This window comes from Mesitornis unicolor, unplaced genomic scaffold, assembly GCF_000695765.1.
Source record: "Mesitornis unicolor isolate BGI_N332 unplaced genomic scaffold, ASM69576v1 scaffold17263, whole genome shotgun sequence".
NCBI lineage: Eukaryota > Metazoa > Chordata > Aves > Mesitornithiformes > Mesitornithidae > Mesitornis > Mesitornis unicolor.
In genome coordinates, this window is record NW_010175532.1 from 66,056 (window position 1) to 86,071 (window position 20,016).

The window sequence follows — 20,016 nt, forward strand, 5'->3', positions numbered from 1 at the left end:
GAAAGATTGATTTCTGGATAAAGTACAAGTCAGGGAGTCAGAAGATCTGGTTCCCATTCTTGTTTCCTGTATGATTTTTGGCAGGTTTCCTCATCTGTACGTTTGAAATAATAACTGCACTCATCATGGGATTCTGAAGCTATATTAACTGACAGCAATAAAACGTGTTGAGATGTGTAGATGAAAAGGTATATAGTACTGCAAAATCACAGAAATGTAGATACAGAAGCAGTAACCTAAAGCTGATTGTTTTATTGTATTTACTTTGACAAAATACTTGCATAGAGTCCTTATAGCCCAGGCCTCCCAGCTGAAATGTACTGGCACATAAAAAGCGCCCAAAGTGAACTGCTGCTGAGGTGAGGTTTGCAGGATGGTGCAAATTCAACTGTAGGGTTCCCCTGCCTTTTGTACAGAGAAAAGAGGTTTGTTAGTGCAGTGACCTTTGGCGATTAGGAGAAGTTTTATTGTTGATGTTTATCTTCCATGTACAGTGAAATTTGTGGATGTTTGTTTATTTACACACTGCCAACCTGAAACAGAAACTCTCGTGACCTAACACTGTGTGTTCAAGAGGCAAGACTTGTATTCTTCCAACAAACAGTTGGAAAGCAGTTGTTTGGATTGAAGGATAAATTTTTAGTAAATTGTCAGCAAATAATGCAGATAAATAATAACTTCATTACTGATCAGCAAAAAGACATACTGTGTATTTAGCAAGCAAATAACATCCAGACACTCCTAATTATAATCCTTTCTCCCTTTTTTTCCTAATGCAAAAATTGTCCATTATTTAATGTGGCCAGCAGTGTGGAGAACTGGGGTTGCGTTAATGATGCCCTTCTCCTTGTTCTTGTCTACTGTGTTTTGTTCTTGTGGTCAGCTACAAAATAATGTGTGGAGTGACAAGGATGGTATCTTGATTGTATCCAGCTGTCTGGAACAAGTCAAGGGCAAAGAGGCCTTCCATGTAGCAGTAGATCCATCCAAGCACCCACTAAAGAATACCAGAAATATTAAAATGTAAGCCTGTTTTAAGCCTGTTGCTATCAAAGGAAGGAGGTTGGTTAGATCCAAAGCCAGCTGTGAAAGTAGTTAGGTTGTTGCTGTATCTACTGAAGTTAACATCAAAAGTTCAATTTTAGTCATGCTTGGTTTTAGTTATTGTTAAAATATTTTTGAATAGTCGGTTGTATTTCTTTACAACAGGGAAGTTAGTATTGCTTTAGTGGCCTTTGGCTCTGGGGTATGGCTTCCCTGAGTTGCAGGGTCCTTCCAAAGCCACCTTGGGCTTTTTTGTGCTTCTTCCAGGCAGTTTCCGATTTCAAGAATAGGGACTTAGAAGAATTGAAGTGGTCTCTGCACCACTGTAACTCTACCCTCCCATAGCAGATGTGTTGTGTCTGCACATTTGCGTTTGCTTGCTGTGCAGGCCTGATTAGCAGCATGTCACATCTTTTTCTCTCCAGGTTTGGCGTGAGTTCCCTGACAGGTTGGTTGGATATCCAGGCCGCCTGCATCTTTGGGACCATGAGATGAACAAATGGAAATATGAATCAGAATGGACCAATGAAGTTTCAATGGTGCTCACTGGGGCAGCGTTTTATCACAAGGTGATACACAACTTGTAGTACACTAATGTACAACATGAACCTTTTTTTCTTAAAGAGCTGTTTCTGTCTTCGTTCTGTGAGTGTTTTGTGGTGCCATGATAATGTTTTATACAGCAATCAGAGAACCAATCACACACTTTCCCTAAGCCTTTTTCTTTCAGTTGCTGTGGAAACAACTGCTGATTTTTTTCCTACCCATAAAATAAAACCATTGCCTTCATTAACCTACAGAACTCTGTACATGCCAGTTTGCATGACCTGTAACTGCATAGCAAAATTTACAGTAATTGTAGCTTCGTAGCTAGCGGTTTAAGAAAAGAAATCCAGTTGTAAAAAAATTTGTGTACTGGTTAGGAAAGGAGTAATTATGCAATTAAGCACCCAAAAATTATTTTCTATCTGCTAAAGCAGTCCTTGGCTGAAGGCAGTATCACAGTTTGCCCATAATCCATCTTTAGCTGCCTGCTGTTCAGTGACTGAAATCTTTAGAGTCTTATAATTACTGTATCTGTATTTAAAGTTATCTTCTGTCTCCCTCTATCCTACAGTATTTCAACTATCTTTACACCTACAAAATGCCTGGAGACATCAAGAACTGGGTGGATGCTCACATGAACTGTGAAGATATTGCCATGAATTTTCTAGTGGCAAATGTCACTGGCAAATCAGTCATAAAGGTGGGACTTTCCTGCAGTTTAGCTTTACAGAGTTTAAAAACACGATGTACAGTCATATATATATTTATTTAGTAGGCTTCAATATATTACTTCATCTTCCTTTTCCTCTCATTTAGCCCTGGTATGGTGTCTTGTTCTCCGTCCATGGTAGAAAAGCCCTTTTAGTAGAACTTTTATGCTATCTGGGAACAGAGAATTGGTTTTTACCAGTTGTTTCTGGTGGTTATTTTAGGCATCTAGATGAGGTATGAAAAAGGTAATTTAAATGGTAGCTATATATGTGTGTGTATATATACACGCCCACATACATATATTTTAACTATTTGAGATCACTAGAGGAAAGAAATTGCCAACTGTCCACAGCTCACTCTGTCATGGCCTGCCAACAGCTGATTTATAGGAATGTTAATTGCAAGAATGTTAATTGCAAGATCAGCTTTAAATGAACTTTTTATCCCTGAATTAATTTCCTGACATGTTTCGACACGTTTTCAGGTCTGGACATTCACTCTGTACATTCATTTCGAAGTGTGTCAACTTGGAATGAGATTTAGGGGCCACCAGGCGTTACTTCAATTAGCAGGGTCCATTTTCCCATCTGTCCATCATCATTTACTGGGACTGGTGGCTGTGTTTCCTGGAAGAGTCTTTAGAAGATAAAGTGTGTGCTTTTGCTGGAAAAGTTTTTGAGCTGTATGAGGGCACAGCAGAGTAATTTGGCACCTCTCTGCAATTCGGAGGGTCTTGCAGAGTTTGCCAGTCAGCTATTAACTGGAGTGAGCAAAAGAGCGTCTGTTGGATTAACGTTATGGTGAAGTATGGGAAGCTATATTTCATCGCTGTTATGGCTGCAAGAACAAATGGTGTTTATACAGGGACCTTGGCAGTGAGAAAACAGTCATTAAACAGGAATTAAGGAGCTTGTCATCGCCACTTCTTTTCAGTTACAGAAGGAAAAACCCCTCCAAGCCGTTTTTATTGGGCCCCTGTGAATTTTGCAGTCAACCGGGCCAGATGGAACTGAATGGAGGAATGGAGTGGCTTTTTTTCTTTTTCTAAAAACACCCCCCTCTTTTGAGACAGCTCAGCTTACACTGCAGGCATGTTCAGAAGCATTGCGCTGCTCTCTGTGCAAGGAGATTAATGTCCCTTCTGTTGATATTTGATGATATCTGGCGTGCCTTTCTGCAGGTGACCCCACGGAAGAAGTTCAAATGTCCAGAATGCACAGCAATTGATGGGTTATCACTGGACCAGACACATATGGTAGAAAGGTGAGTGACCACTCTTTATTCCTCTGATTGCCTTGTTCTGATCTCTAGAATCTTATTCTGTGTTTCATTCAATTAGGATAAAAAATGCTCACTGATTGTGTTTCTGTAAATTACTGATTTTGAAAGAATGGGTTTGATCAGCATAAGCCATTCCTACAATGGATGATATGAAACTGTAAAGAGGACTACTACAATAAAGGACTTTAAAAGGGCACAATTTTTAGCAGCTTTGCTGTAAAGCATTAAGGACACACATATGAAATTCAAGTTGTTGGCAGTACTTCTGGTAATACCACATTTCTGTTTTACTGTGGAACATCAACTGAGCATGAGATTTATTTTTTTTAAACCAGACAGTTGCTAGCTTACCAAAGAGTAACAAGGATATAAATTATTAATAATGTTATTTGAATTGATGTTTGTACATTGTCTTTCCTCCAAAGCACATTGCTTCCACTAATGAAGGGCATTTACCCACACAATTGTATGTCGCATTTTTAAACAATGGCAGCATTATTATTTTGGGGGGGAGAATTTAATTTTGAAATGAAGTATGTATTTGGAAAAGCAGTGAATGTTTAGAGTGAAATACTGGAAGTTGGTAAGTATAAGAGTTGCATTCCCTGCTTTACAGTAAAATGGCTTTCCAACCTTGACCAAGGCACTGAACTTTGTCCTACTTTGACTTCTGAATGTGTAAAATGAGGGAAGGTTTCTTCACTTTTACAAAGCTGTTCAACACCCATGTTTGAAAAGGGCTAGCTAACAGTAAATGCACGTACTAGTTATTAGATGGAATTAACTTGAGATCTAGGACTGACAAAGGCATTTTACTTTGGGCTTTTTGGGCTGTTACATCTCTCCTGCAAACTCTGGGAAAAATAATTTGCAGCCATGTAATTGATAGGGTAGGTAAGCAGGGGTAGCCATAATGCTGGAATAGACAACCAGAAGGAGTGACAAAAAAAAAATTAAATAATTACCTCTATTTAAAATAGACCCTTTGAGATTTGCAAAGAGACCTAACATGATTATCTTGCCAGTTACCGTGGTTATCATCTTAACACTAAGCTTTTTTCTGCCTTCTGTAGTACTCAGCAAATTTAAAGTGTTGTACCCATTTACTGGCCTTTAGCGATGTAAATTATATTTATATACAGTAATATATGCAGTGAACTAATGCAAAACTGGTTAGTAGGTTTGGGGCTTATTTACAAGAGTGCATACATGTGTTTGATGCACATTGCGCATATTGCACAACACACAAAAACACATACATCATTTGCCTGATGGATTATTAACCAAGCATCATGCCAGGCACTGAAGAGCATAACTGCCAAGGTTAGTGACAAAGCATGTAGACTGGATGTATAATAGGTCTGGATTTAAAAAAAGGGAGTATGCAAGTCGGATGTAAAATGTACCCTATGAAGATGGTAAAAATTACTCTGCAGAAAACTTATTAAGGAAGGGGCTGAAAGCTTTGTAGATCTATGTCAGTGGAAGGAGAAGCACAAGACGTTGTCCCGTGTCTAGCAGTTCTGCACTGTCTTACAGCATGGACCGCCTGAAGCTAGTTGAGGCTTTCTGGTGATCATACTAGTAGCATTACAACAGCATATAGGATTTTTGTCATGAACTAGGTTCTCGTTAAGGTGAACACTATAAAAACAGAAGATGAAAAGGTGATTTTTGCTCCGAAGTGCATTGTGATGCAGGGTAGAGGTCATGTTTCCATGTCTACAGCAATCCTTGTATCCTCAGAGTAAAGTATCATTGACAGTTTATTGAGAACACGTTTGAACTGTTGCTTTGCTTCTCTTTAGTTTCCAACAGTGGAGATAACTGGGTTGTGGGAAATGTTAGATTGGCTGCAAATCCACATACTTTTATTTGCCCAGCCAAAAGAGTACATGCTGGGATTGAGTCTGGGTGCAGGACAAAATCTAGGGGGATATACAGTGTGGGTGTATTCAGGCTTCATTTTGAAGATCGTTAATGTCATACTGAAACTGCATGCTACACCTAGTACCTTCTTGCCCTGTGTTGTTATTATGTATCTCCAATATAAGGGAGTTATTTGAAAATCTGAAAGGGTTTCCTTTTTTGAGTCTTCTAAGCTAGCTATTCATTGTAAGTGGATAGTAAATGATAGCAACAGCTAGAGCAAATTTTCCTAACTTAGTGGTAAGGTTCTTATGGCTCGTGTATATGTATGTGTATATGTATATATGCACACACATATGTATGTAGGTATATACACACCAGCTGTTTTCAGGATCAGGAGAGAAGCTGAATGGAAAAAGTGCATGCATCAGGGAATCCTTGCCTTTATAAAGGAATAACTTTGTACAAATACCTTTACAGTGTTGGGTACCAAGAGCAGTACCTGGGGTATCAGGCAAAAAGCCATTGTCAGCTTCAGTTGCAGCTTGCGAAAGTGCTGGACTCTTTGTTTTGTTAGCATTCAGAAATAGCGAGCAGGTAGTTTGAGCTAATTACTCGCCCGGATATCCAGGGATCAACCCACTGCTTGTGAAGCAAACAGTATATCAGGGTTGTCATGGGCATGCACAACATTAAGTGTTAGGTTTCTGGTTCAGAAATAGCAGAGATGCCCAGCAACTGCCAGATGATTGTTTTCTAAGTATAAAAGGTTTGAGAAGTCAGTTGTGGAGATCGGTCCAGGAGAAACGTGTAACTAAGCAGTTCTGTTGGGCCTTTTGACACTCTCAGCAGACACAAAGGAAAGATGGTGCAGTTGAACTCTCTCTTACTAAGAGATTTTTAAATTATTTTTTTTTGGCCAGTACTGTGAATCATGGGAAAACCAACTCTCTGTTTTTCCTGCTGTGTAATTTCTCTGAGATAAACAAAAGACTTCAGTCCCCAGGGTTATAGAGCTCCATCATTAAAATACATTGGCTAAAGAAAGCTTTGAACCAAGCATCCACTTCTTGCCCTAGGTTAGCCTTTACATCAGGTCACAGAAGAAGCTGTAGCAGAATCTCATAATCCCTGTATTTACAGGTGCTCTTTAAGTAGCAACCAGTTTTCTGCCTTCAGCGTCTTTGCATCTGGCTCTCAAAAGTGGAGAACTCTGTAAAATGCAGCCTAGAAGGCAACTGCCCGTAAAGTAAATACAACAAAGGGCTGAGCTGCTTCTGCAGCAACATTCACAGCAGTGTCTTATTTAGGACTTGTAAATATTTGTTAGAGTCAAAATAGGAAGCCATTCCCTTAAGAGGCAAACTGACCAGGGAACAGTTGGCCAAGGGCTGCTGGTGCAGAGTTACCCTGCCAAAAAAATATTTGGGTTGTAGGGGAGAGGAAACTGATTAAGAGAGACCTCAACAGATATGAAGCTCACTCAATCTGCCAGGAGAAACAGGGCTTTCAATTCCTCACCTCACAGAATCTTAATTCCTTGTTGAGCACAACTGCATGTTGTTGGCAGAGGAAGGAAAAAATGAATAATACTCGGATGCAGGCATGCCTCTGTTAGTACGAATTTGCAAACCTATCGACACAGCCAAGAAAAACACCTTCCCTCCATGTTACGATGACATGTTACATTCTCTTGGCTACCTAACTTTGAATGTTTAAAGTTCTAGATAGCCTTTCTGGTTTACATTGTCCAAAAGTGGCAAAGGCTTTGGAATGCAAGTGATTTAGTTCAGTGCAGAAGATGTAATTTTTGGAAAGTGGCAGGTTTCCTTCGAACAGATTTTGTGGCTTGTGTATGACATTTCTTTCATCTCAGAAGGCCTGTTTCTGATCTTTGAATTTGATGTTTCCTGAGGACCAACTTTTCTAATTCAGCCAGAATGATTAGATCATACTGATTTTTCCGTTTTTCATTTCTTTAACAATGAAGTGGTTTCTTGGTGATTAAAGATATTGTACTGGTATGCTTGGTTGGTCTTGCCACCAGGATAAGTTTGGCTGTAGAGAGATTCCATCTTGGTACTTTCTCATAAGACCTCATCTTTGACTTGGGAGTATAACCTCTGGAGGGAAGAGGTCAATTTTGTCTCCACGATCTATTTGATTTTGTCTTTTGCTCTGAAAGTGCCGCTTGGTTCTGGTTGTGACAGTGGCTGATCTGATGTGGACACCTGCCAACCAGGCAGCAGGCTGAGATAACAAATTCATTTCACACCGGCCACCAAGCAGCTGTTACATTGCAGTGTCTTGGAGTCATTGCTGACAGAGGCAGCATTTGAACCAGTAGACTACAAGTCTTCTTGTATTCCAGAAACCAGTGAGGCCCAGCAGCTGTGCACACTTCTCACATGCGCATCTCCCAGTGCATCTACCTCCTCACCCGTGAGGCTTGTGCTTTTCCTGCCTCGAGACTTCTCCAGTGCACACGGCTTGGATTGCGGTTGGCCACACTTCTCAGAAGTAACATGATTTGAAAGTCTGACCTTATCTGCAAATCAGATGTCTTTAAAGTATCTCAAGTTGGGCATCTCTTGGAGACAGCAGAAACGGCTTAGTGTTCCTGCAGAAAACACTCAGCGCCTGCCTCTCCATGTTACTGTAACCTTTCTGTGCTCAGGGCCCAGAGCTCACCCTCCCAATGGTTCACCTTGTTACTGCAGACATTAAACAGCTACTTGGGTCTCTTTGCTTCAGTCGTGACTGATGGCTCCTTTACTGTTTCAGATCTGTGCTACCCTGGAGCAAACTGTGCTGATGCTAGGTCTGGAGGTTGCTTCCCACTGCACATAGTTTCCTCTTACACTGTGAATTCCTCGTCATTTGCTTCCTAGTCCAGAGATTTGAATCTGGAGGTAGAAAGAAGTGTGAGGGGATGCGAGAGTAGCAGAAAGTAAAATAACTGCATTTACCTGTATAAATATCTTATTCAGGTATCACCCCATACCAAGTAGTGTTCTGACACTTTTCTCAGGCCAGAAAATGGCCTGAAATATGACCATTATAGCTTGAAACAGCTGTGTAGAGTTGTAGCACTTTAACAACCTGGGCTCTGTGTTTTCCAGTCATTTACTCTAGTTAAGAAGGGAGCCATGGGATGGCTCAGAGGCTGAGGAATTACCTTTGAAAACCAGTCGTGCTGTCCCATCTACTTCAAAAGAGTGTTTGGGGCAGTGTTGAGCAGTCCCCATCACAAAACTGTCACACTCAGTTGGTGTGATTGACCGGGTCTGTTGAGGAAAATTATCCTGGAGCTGTAGTGACCCTCTAACCCTGCAAAGGGGTCGGGAGAGGGTGCAGTGGTTGGAGAGCAAGAGACCCGCTCTGGGACCGCCTGCAAGCGCGTCAGCCTCTATTGCTGAGCCAAAGTACTCATTTCTTTGTTGTTTCTCCTTTTGAATGGCAAAAGAAACACGACTCGTTTTCTTGCAGCGCTCTCTCTTATTTTGTGTGTTGGGGGCTGTTGTTGCGATTCTTGGTGTCTGAAGTTCGTAAGAGCTGTTCAGTGCAGCATGTGGCTAATGTTAGCTGAGTGCTGACTGAGGTGAGAGGAGCCAGGTTTTCTCTGCCTTGCTTCCACAGGTACTGTGCCTTTCAGTGAAAGAGTTAAAGAAGCAGTGTAAGTTTAAACATCTGTTTGCTTGTTTTTTGAAGCACATGGCTGTTCCCTTCCACAGCATTACTGACACCTGAGACTATTAAAACTGAAAGAGTCATCAATGGTCCAATCTTTTCATGTGCTAATGTGATGCCTCACTGCTCAATATCTTTTATTCAGACAAGGAAGATAAACTGGTTGGTTTCATTTCATAGTTTTTATTCAGCTTCACTTTTAAGTTACAGCACAGTCAGTGCTGCCTATACACTGAGGCATGTTTATTTTTGTGAGAAAAGATAGAACTTTTGAAGAAGCCTGAAAAAAAACATATTTTAAAACAATTTTTTTTTTTAGAACTCCATTTTCACAAAGGCTGAGTTTTTGCAAAACGTTCATTATAAGCCAAATTGACCCAACGGTGGCCCTTTAAGAGACATGTTGGCGGTTAATCTGTTCTGGTTTACAGCGAGTACATTGCTTTAAGAATGACTGGAATTCTAGGGGGAGGGAGAAGGGAAGCTTTGACCTCCATGTGCACATGTGCTGCTGCCAGCATCCCCTTGCTCGTCTCTGTGATTAAATGGATAAATCAAAGAACACCAGCTTCTTTTCAGTTCTCTCTGCAGTGAGGCTCACTTTTTATTTTCTAGTAGCCGGCATGGCTGAAATACTTCCAAGTGCAAGAGGGAAGGTTGCCACCAGTTACGTTGGTGTGGGAGCTGGTAGCCAGCCCAGCTGTTGGGGTTCTTAATTACACTGCTTTCCCTTTCACCAGGTCTGAATGCATCAATAAGTTTGCCTCTGTCTTTGGAACCATGCCTCTGAAAGTGGTGGAGCATCGTGCTGACCCTGTCCTGTACAAAGATGACTTTCCTGAGAAACTGAAGAGCTTTCCCAATATCGGCAGCTTGTAAAAGCAGCTGTGAGACAAACCTGAGCGATGAAAACAGCTGAAAAGGTGCTATGAGGAATATAAGGCCCTGAAGAAAAAGATTGCTAGAGATGGGGTTACATCTGGGGAAGATGGGAGTTTAATGTTGTATTCTGATATGTTGTCTTCCCTATACACCGCACAAAGATGTAATGGAAAGCTGAACAACTGCTTCTCTTTTGCTCACAGAGGATTGAATCTATTCATGGGTCCTCCCAGCAATGTCAGCCATACACTGTACTCCAAAGGAGGCCGTGCACCTGGAAGAATAAAACAGAATCTCGCTCTCTGTGGTTTGACTGGAATGACTGACCTCTTCTATCAAATATGTTGCAGTTCTCTGGTTTGTAAGCATCCATCCATTCAAAACAACTGTCTGCAGTGTATAGCTGCTCTCTTTTGGGAGGAGCTTATTGCTGTGCAGTTGGTGAGCCTCTGTCTTTTGAGCTTCATTGTTGGCTTGACTAACTGTGTATCAAACATTTTTTTCCCTGAGACAAATGTTTATTTTTTTACATCATCAGCAACAAAAAATCTGCATGTTGTCACATGGTTATAAGGGCAAAGCATTTTGTTTTACTTAAATTATTTTGATGTGAATTGAGGCACACAGCAGCTGGGAGGATGGTCTCCTTCAAAGCAGAGACCTGCAGGACAAAACTCCAATTGCTGCCCTTCTTCCTGTGTAAATCTCAGGTTTTCTGCTGTGTCCATGCAAGGGACTGTGATTCTGTGTCAAAATTAGTTGTATCGTACAGGAAAAATGTACCTTTTTGGTCTTACTTTGTTTTTGCTTTTCATTATCTAAACAGAGCAGTCGGGTTACAGGTTTACATTGTAGCCATATGTTGGAACAACAGCTATGAAGTAAGATTTTAATATCTGAGTCTTTTTCAGCAAGCAGTATGTTATAGTACTGATTTGTAAAACACTTCAATATACAGAAATTCCCAGTTACAGCTTCAATGCACAGGGATATGTGTACGTGCAGGACACTGTTAACATACACTTACTCCTATAAATTACCGTTGTTGGAAAAACTGCTGGGCCTCTGCTTGTAATTTGATTAAAGAACACATAGCCACAGGCTGCCACTGAAACATACAGCTTAGGAAGGCTTTTGGAGAAACTTTTCATTTCTCACGAGCCTTGGCATTGTTTCCCAATACTGAAATTAACCTGAATTAGAAAATTAAATTTAGCAAAATTAGAAATAAAATTGCCTGGACTGTTACCTCTTACCCTTTGTTATTAAAGATGGTCCCAAGTTAGGCTGAGAAAGGAATCTCTGTCCCAGCTCCACTGAGAAAATGCTTGTTACCAGATCTGGTAACTGACTGACATCACTGTGGGTGATTTGACTGTCTTTGGAAATGTCCATTGCTGCTGGTTACAGAGACATTCTACTTGATGGGCTGTTTTTTTGTTACACTGCGAGCAACCATATTCCTCAGATTTTGCCAAACCCCAAACAATAAGACAAGTGTTAGGCATCTCGGTTGACCCCCTCTCCTAAGCTGGATAGGCAGCAATGACAGAAACCAAATGAAAGGCTAGAAACAGGAAACATCTGCTCCTATTTGTCTCACCCCCACTAAGACTTATCTTACTGCCCAATGCAGTAGATGTGCTGCGAATGAAAATCATATTGGAACAATAGCTCTGAGGGGATGCTTCACTTCATAACTCCCCTGGGATGTGCCTGTGAACTGCATCGTCTTATTCTCTGGGAATGTTTAATTACTCGTAAATGGTTTTTGCTGCAGTCTTTGTTTCATTCCTAACTGGCTGTGGGAAGGGAGTATTGGGGAGCTAGGAGGATAGCTGCTGCAGTGACACAAATGGTGTCTGCACAGTGGGTATCACAAGATAAAGCAAGGTTTGTCACTTGCTATTTCTCCTTAGCAGTCTCTCAGGTTCATTCACATGAACTTTCTGAATCTTCCCATTGATTTATGTCCTGGTCTTTGAGCATCAGGAGATACCAGCATATTTCCCTTGAGAAGTTTGCTTGAAAAGGGAAGCTGTGACAGTGCAGTAGTCACTTCAGTTTTGGCTGTTCTTTTGGGGCTGATCTCAGCTTGGCATGCCTTAGCAGTTTAACTGAGTTACAGCATCTTCCTTCCTTAGAGTTGTGAAGCTGCTGTGATTTCTGGGTTCTTTCTCAGTAAGCCAGTAAAAAGTACACATTTTGCACAGTCTTAAAAGACACAGAGGATTTTAAATAGTTGGTGGAATATTTTTAGGTAGGGACAGCCTCATCAACCCTCCTAAACTGATATCTAGTCTGAGGTCAGTAGAAGGTCCTCGTGCCTACATCCCAAAGCATCTTGAGTGGATTCCCCTTCCACAAAATGCCCCGTGACCTCTCTCAATCATGTTTTGTCCTTTGGCATCTTACAGTTGCTTTTATAGAGCCATCTCATTTAGACGGTAATTTGTCTCTGTTTTGTGCCATGGAGAAAATTGGGCAATTGACTGTAAAAAAATTTGTAAAATGGCTTAGTTCCCCCCTACATTGATAATTGTGATGTTCTTGATGCAAAAAAGTCTGTAAAGTTAAGATGTACTTGTATGCCCAATTTGGAATGGGTTTGTTGTCAATCTTTAAGTTAAGATAATTGTTAACTTTTCATTGTATATATGTTATCAAAAAAAGGTTAATATTGGTATATTAAAAAGTAAAACCAAAGAGTGTTCATTGTATTTCACTTCTGGAGCTGCACAAGGAAACATGGATGCATTTAGAAGGGAGAATCGCAGTGACAGGCTGTTTTGCTACATAAATCTGTGTCAAACTTGAATATCCACAATGTACTTCAGACAGATCTGTCAATATTTTGTCTTTTCCATAACTGGAGTTGGATGGTTGTCTTTGAAGTAGGAGTTTGCTCTGCACGAATTCATCCCAGTCACCTTTCTGGAGAGAGTAGGTTTTACTCTAATTTTCTGCCAAGATTTGACAGTAGCATTTATCTTGGAGAAATGGGGAACAGATCCTTTCTCTTTTTGTGAAGAGAGACAGCAAATGTTGAAGAGCTGTACTTTTGGGGAAAGAGCTTTGGCCGAGCCATTGAGATGGTGGAGCTTGGCGTGGTGGCAGCTCTTTGTTTCCAGAGGCGCTGGAGCACGGTCCCTGTGGCACATGCTGCAAAAGGACAGTGTGTGTGCGTTGCACCCCTTGCTACTTGCGCATAGCAGGGGGTGTGATGTGCCATAGTGCTTGCCCTGCCAGTCACGGTGAGTCTTAAGGATACATTTTTAGCATCACCAGCTCTCCCTACAACGTGTTGAATCTTTCCTTCCTCACAACTCTGCTATCTCATTACAGGACGTGCCAATTCAAGCCCTAATCTTCTGAATTACTCTCTTCTGCTGTCCCCAGTCCCTGCTCTTGAACCTCCTGCCATCCATCGTGCTTCGGCCAGTGCAGTTCAGATATGGTTTACTGCAGCAACTAGTTTCTCCCTGTCAATATATCAGTTCACAGGCCTTTTAAACTCAAGGCCCTTGGAGACACAGATATCAAAATAATTGTGAGGTGAGATTTAAGAGTTGCTCAGAGCTTCTGACTTATTTTGCTTTTAGGTTGTATCGGGAGTGTTGAGCAATCTGGAAAAATGCTATACTGAAAGACATGGAGATGGTTTAGGTGGGCAATTTTAATGTTAAAAATACCTTCAAGACTTGGCATGAGTGCCCTCAAATGAGTGTCTGGTACCTGGGTACTTCCTGAGCACCTTTCGATCGGGAAAGACTTCAGAATGGTTAATTAGTCTTGCATCAGTCTTCTGTCCAGCCGTTTCACATGCACGCTGCTTTCATAACAGGACTACAGCACAACACAGGAAAGAAAAACTAGAATTGATGATGACTATGAGAAAATGGATTAAATGCCTTAGCCAGAGATAAGAGAGAGTGAATGTGGTTTTTGTTCTTTTCATCATTCTTCTTAAAGACTTGCTTGTTTAAATTTTACAAGGACTGCCGCAAAGCATGTTCTTTTGTAAACTAAAATGTAAACTACAGGTAATTCTTGCAATCATGAATAGTCTCCTCCATGTACTTAAAGCAAGAAATAATAATTCTGCAAAGTTGTGTTGGTTTAAATATATTCTAGAAAGTAAGCATCCAGTTGTTCCAATTGATTCAATTGCTAGCTTCAGTCTGATCCTGAAGAGCTGGGAAGAGCAGAGCAAGTGCTAGGCAAATGTTCCACCTTTGTTGTCTTGCCTTTAAATTTTTAGGCTGGAAAAAATAATTTCTCTCAAAAACTGCCAGAAAGCTCTGAACACAGTGTTATCTGCATCTTTCTGTAGGATCTGAAGGTTATCCCATAAGCAGGTAGTCACTTCAGACCTCTTGCTTACATTGGTATGTAGAGAGAGAAAGCATTTGCCTAGCAGAAAAATCAGCTAGAACAATTTTTCTTGTCACTGTTAAGTCATGGATCCTTCAGTTGTATCTCATGCTGTTGGGAGTGCATGTAGGATGGTGTAAGATTTTTGTTGTGCTTGCCACTGCTGTATCTGAGCACAATAAAATGAGCTTCACACTCCTGCTTGTGTAGGATCAGACTCTTACCTGTTACTGCAGGTAAGGAAATGGAGAGAAGCTGTGATATACCCAAGGCCTTAGGAGATGTGTGGGTATAACCAGCATTGAACACCAGTATCCCAAGCCTGTGTTTTAGCAGAATGACTTGGTCTGAACTGTTGTTTGTTTGGCGTTTTGGGTAGCTCAATACCAAGGTAAAGGACCGTTAGCCTTAACTTTCAGTGTCGGCGTGCTTCAGCCTGCCCTGGCGTGAAGCCATTTAGAGACATTCCTGATGTGCTCTGTGTAATTTCAGCCTGATGGAAATGGCTGTAATGCAGTCCCACCTCTGCTGATCTTCAGGATTCCCCTGTCTGCAGCTTCTTGTGGTTGCTTTGAAAGCGAGTTATGTTTCCCATTAAAGGATAACAGTGACAATTGAGGCAATTAAGTGGAGTGGCGTGGAGTTAGCAGCACGCAGGGAGTTTTCCAACTGAAAACAGGCAGTGCAGCTCAAAGGTTCTCCCTGCCAGGTTGCCTGTTTGCTGTCTTCATTTGTCTGGAAAAGGATCCAGTAATTCTTCTTCAGATTTCCTTTGCTCATTCTAAATGCCTGTTTACTTGCATAGATAGGAAGTGTTCCTGCTCCAGACAGGTATGACAACTCTGCAGTAACTGTGGTCTGAGATCAATCCAACTTGGTCATGATTTCATTAGGTCTGTGAACTTGAATCAGTGCTCAGTACCAGCCTGTATGCAGGGAGGAAGACAAGACATATGATGGGCAAGGGGAGAACCAGGTGTCTATAAAGAGAAATAAGCCATGTTGTAACTATTTCTATGGAGTCAGCAGAAAAAGAAAATACCAGCTTAATTATTAAATCACCTCTATTGGATTTTTAACCCAAATTTTAGTTGGTGGGGGACTGGAAAAAGCTGAAAGCTGGACCATTTGACCAACAAAGATGTGAAAAATTTGGGATATACAGATCTGCACAAGGTTTTCCATGTACGAGTGTTGAGACGTGGCTGCTGTTGCACCCTGTGCTTTTAAGAATAAGGCTTCATCTACCTCCCACCCCCATTCTGTGCAGTAGTGGGAACCTGTAAAACTAGAAGCCAAAGCTTGGGATTGACTGAAAAGTGCCACTTAAGGATATCCACCTGTCCTGCGTGAACATCTCACCTCTACTGCTCACCCGGTAGATGACCCCCTAGTCCCCGTAGTCCCTTGGAAAGATACCTGAGGTTTTCAGGCCAAAGGCCCTCTGCCCACTTGTTCCCTTCTGCATGTCCCTATAGCCATAGACTGAAGAAAACCACTGTTTCTTACCTGCTGATCTGGTCACTTCAAAACGTACAGGTCCTTCTTTTGTGAAATCTTTCTTTGGAAGAGAGGACAGGTCTCAGCTGTGTGCTAGGCACAGTTAGTGCTGGGTGCCTTCAGCCGAAGACTGATGGGACCAAAACCGCCTTTGCCACACTTCATACAAACAGGCGGGGGAAAGGTTTGAAGCAGAAAGGACCGTAAAATGAGATCCAGGAATTCAGCAAGGCTGCAGCGAAAGGAGCAGATTGCTAACTCGGAGCATCTGTCTTTGCCCTGTGAGCAAGTTATGAACTGAAAAGCAAGAGAAAGTGGAAGATCCTTTCACAAATAATAAACACTTGTTTGTCTCAGATTAAATGCAACACCTTTACATGTGGGCTCCAGCTGGCCATAAGTAGATACACCTTGCATGGCTGTTACCTTCCTTGCCAATGAGAAGATTATTGTACATCCATCTGCTTAAAGGTTAATAACCTGCCTTTAAAAAGAGGAAGAAATAAGGTAAATCTATTTAGTTTACAGGAAGAAAAAATTGTTTTTCATTAAAACTGCCTGGACTTTGCCCTGCCTCAAAGTTGTGTTCTCCAGCAGAGAAGGAATGTGTTAACCTAGGTGCTGCAGCCACATGTCCCAGAGAGAAATTTTTGCGCGCGTTTTAAACAACTCCTGTAATGCCAGTAGGGAAGTGCAGCTTCAAGAAAAGAATGTGCATTTCTAATCTGGGTCCTGCCCCTATCTAGAGTTTATAGAGAGACTTCTTAACTCTTTGGCAACGTTCGGACCAGGAGCAATTTCTGATTGCTGTATTGCTCTACATACAATCAGGATGTTACTGAAACTGACTTTAGGGTCTCAACAGCCTGAGCTTTGCCAACATCTGGAGAATCTGGCTTGGAGTGCTTGGGGAGGGAAGGAATTTTTCTCCTACAAGTGAGAGGAATGGATAAGCTTATAACAGCACCTGCATTATCCGTTTCTTTGTGAGATTGAAAACAGCCACGCTCCATCTGAACCAAGCTGATGCTCCCACCCAGCTGATGGAAAGACCAGAGGGGCTCTATGGGTCGTGGTGGGTTGTTAACAGCTTCTGGCACCTTCTCAGCTCTGCCTGATCACAAGAGGCACTTTCTGGTTCACCCAGCATCTGGGTGCAGGGGCTTGGGCTCTTACTGGTGCCAGTGGTTCTGTGGAGTCTGAGGGAAAGGCTGTCTCAGCTGAGTTTAGCAGAAAGGGCCCTCCCAGAACCCAAATTTCCCCATATTGGGGGGTGGCAAGAGACAAGCCCTCCCCTTGGTGTAAGGAGAAGTGAAGCCCAGAGGGCCAGATGTGCCCCACCACCCAGTGGGCAGCATCTGGACCAGTGGAAACACATGGGAGAAAGGAGTGCTTTCAGGGGGGAAGTTCCCCCCACTGACAGCCCTGGGTGTCTTCTCTTTGGACTTGAGGAGGCCTTGCGCTGCAGTGCCTCGAGCGTGGTTGCGCTGTGTGAAAGTGGTGGTGCTGCAGCGTGGGGAGCCGGGTGACTGCGGCAGGCTCCCCAGCTTCATGGCATCTTGTTGCCAAGTCATTTCCCCCAGTGCCAGCTGTAACGGGTTACGTGCTGCCACATTATGGATTGCTTGGGAAGGGCTGGGAGACCCACAGGAGCCCTGCAGGGCATAAGCTCTGCTAGAAGCAGCAGTTCCTAAGTGGTAAGCAAGGTAGGCCATCCTCCTCTCTTCCCTGCGGCCACAGTGCCCTCTGTGCTGGCTAGCAGTGGTGATGCCGAGTGGCAGTGGAGGCCCTGGTTAGCTGGGCTGGCTGACAGGATGTTCTGTGCCTGGCTGCTGGCTGTTAACCATCTCTTTGTAGGGCCCGTGAGCTGCCACCTGTTGTTAATCTACCCCCGGCTAATCCATTCTGCACTGTGTCAGCAGTTCAAAAGGGCACTGTTAGTATTTTTTGCCAGCTTCAATTAACGTGAGATTTTGGAGGCCCCTCTGATCACATTTCATCTGTCATGAGTCAGGAACAAACCAGCCAGATTGCAGTTGAGAGGAGAGAAGAGAAGGAGTTTATTGCAAACCAAAACAACAACAACAGTGTTTGTGCCCCCTCAGCCAGGGTGGCTGGGAAGCAGGGTCCTTCCCAGCAATGCCGCTCCTTTCAAAAACTGGAAAAATGAAAATTAGTACCCAGAAATTCCAGGACTCCCTCCCCCCTCCCAAAAAATCCCAGAAAAAAGAGCTGCAAGTGCAATAACTTACTTCAAAAAATAGTTAAAAAGAACCAAGCCTCAAGACTGTTTGTTCTTTTTTAATATTCCACTGTAATGAACTGGTAATACATGGCTGCATAGGCAATAACATTGCATGGCACAAACCTCACATGGCAATATTTCAATGAGTTTTTTATTCTTTTTTTTTCCTGAACTTTTTTAAAACTTTTTTTAATATGTTCTACCCCAGGCCATTAAGCTAAAGGAAAAGAAAAAAAGGTTGCGTTTATACAAGATTACAATATTTTACAACAGAAAAAACAATAATATTGATTGAGGTTTGTTTTCTTTCTTTCTCCCAGTCTCTCTTTCAAACACTGCACACCTAAACCGATATATTATTATACATTGAAAACTGTCCTTCAAAATCAGTAGTATAAAAGTCCTAGCTCTACCTACCTACCTAGCTATGTGGGGGGAGTGGGGAACCGTGTTACCAGCAAAGAGTTAAGGGGGTGCAAGGCCGCTCCGTTGCCTCCTCCCAGCTGCAAAGGGCTGAATGAATTTCCAACCGATTCCACCCCCCTTCCCATTTGGGTTTAATTTCTCCTACAGTCTGTTTGCTTTTTGCTGTGTCAGTCAGAGCAGCAAAATAAACATGGGGCTTTGCCTCTGCTTGATTATTTTTCAGACCTTTTCCAGGAAACTACCTTTTTGCCTTTGTTTGTTTGGAGAGTGTTTTACAACGTGCTGCCTGGTCTGGGTGTACTCTGGGAATCGGGGAAATGTGCCTCCCTGCCCCAAAACCCCTCCACCACTGGAGAAACCTGGACAGCAGCCTCACTGGGGCAGCACACCAGGTACATCCAGCCCGGTTGGTGCTATGTCCCCATGGCTGATGGAGCAGATCAAGCCACGTGTGCTGCAGCTGTGCCACCTCAGGTGCGACATGTGGCCTTCCCTGAACACTCTGCCCATGCTCACAGCTGGGGTCAGGCGTGCTCCGGCAGGGATGTGTGCTTGCTCATGCACTGCTGTGCGCTCCAGTCTAGGAGAGGGAAGCTGGTTCTCCTTCGCCATGCTGTCCTGATCCTCTTTCCTTTGGGCTCTACCCAGGTAGGTGCTGGGGCAGGGAGACCTGAACTGAGCAGCATGTTTGGGAGAAGGCAGCCGAAGCCCAGACAGGAGGCCAAGCAGGCTGCAGTGTTGGCAGTGGGTGATGCGTTGGGGGGGCTGACCTGGCCCCTCTCTTCCTCCTCTCCATGAGCTTGTTCAGGCACAGCAGCCCTTAGAGTTTGGACCCTGCAGGACCCAGCAAGCCCCAGACCTGATTCACCACTGGTTTGCACTTGCTACCAAAGCACCAACTACTGCTCATAGGCAAACAGTGCCTCTGAGTACCCTCCAGCGAGTGGTACCCAACCACTTTTAAGCTGGTGCTGGACACCTGAGCTGCTCCTGCTATTTATGTCCTCCTAGTCGCAAAGCTTTGCGATGTCTCTGGTGTTTCCAACCATGGGCAACATAAGGCAGCCCCTTTATAGGGTACCTGCTGCACAGCCAGGGTCGGGACTGATTAGGAGAAACATTTTGCTACCTCCATGAGGCTGGAGAGGGCAGCTGAGAGAGCCCAGCTTGCTGGGTGCTGCACCCACAGAGGATGCCACCGCAGGCATGGCAGGTGTCGGGGCAGCTGGGAGAGACATTTTGGCGGTGGCTGAGAAACAAAGCTTGCAGCTTCGAAGGCAACTCCAAGCCAAGGAATCACAACTCAATGTATGGACAGGAGTAAAATACAAAATAAGCAATAAATAGAGAAGAAGGTCATAAATAGAGTTGAATGGTATTAAAATAATAATAATAATAATTATAAAAGGTATCATTGTGGTAACTTGAGATTGCAAGAACAGCGCTGA

General features: G+C 42.9%; 1 protein-coding gene across 1 annotated transcript in view; it reads left to right on the top strand.

Annotated features, from left to right (window-relative positions):
* EXT2 (exostosin glycosyltransferase 2) overlaps nt 1-10,326 on the top strand; it is a 74,401-nt gene extending 64,075 nt beyond the window's left edge. Inside the window, exons 10-13 of the mRNA XM_010181424.1 lie at nt 1,470-1,613; nt 2,162-2,290; nt 3,482-3,564; nt 9,882-10,326. Of these exons, the coding sequence (XP_010179726.1) occupies nt 1,470-1,613; nt 2,162-2,290; nt 3,482-3,564; nt 9,882-10,020 (495 nt within the window). The 3' untranslated portion in view covers nt 10,021-10,326. The remainder of the gene's footprint in view (nt 1-1,469; nt 1,614-2,161; nt 2,291-3,481; nt 3,565-9,881) is intronic.
* The last annotated feature ends 9,690 nt before the right edge of the window (nt 10,327-20,016 follow it).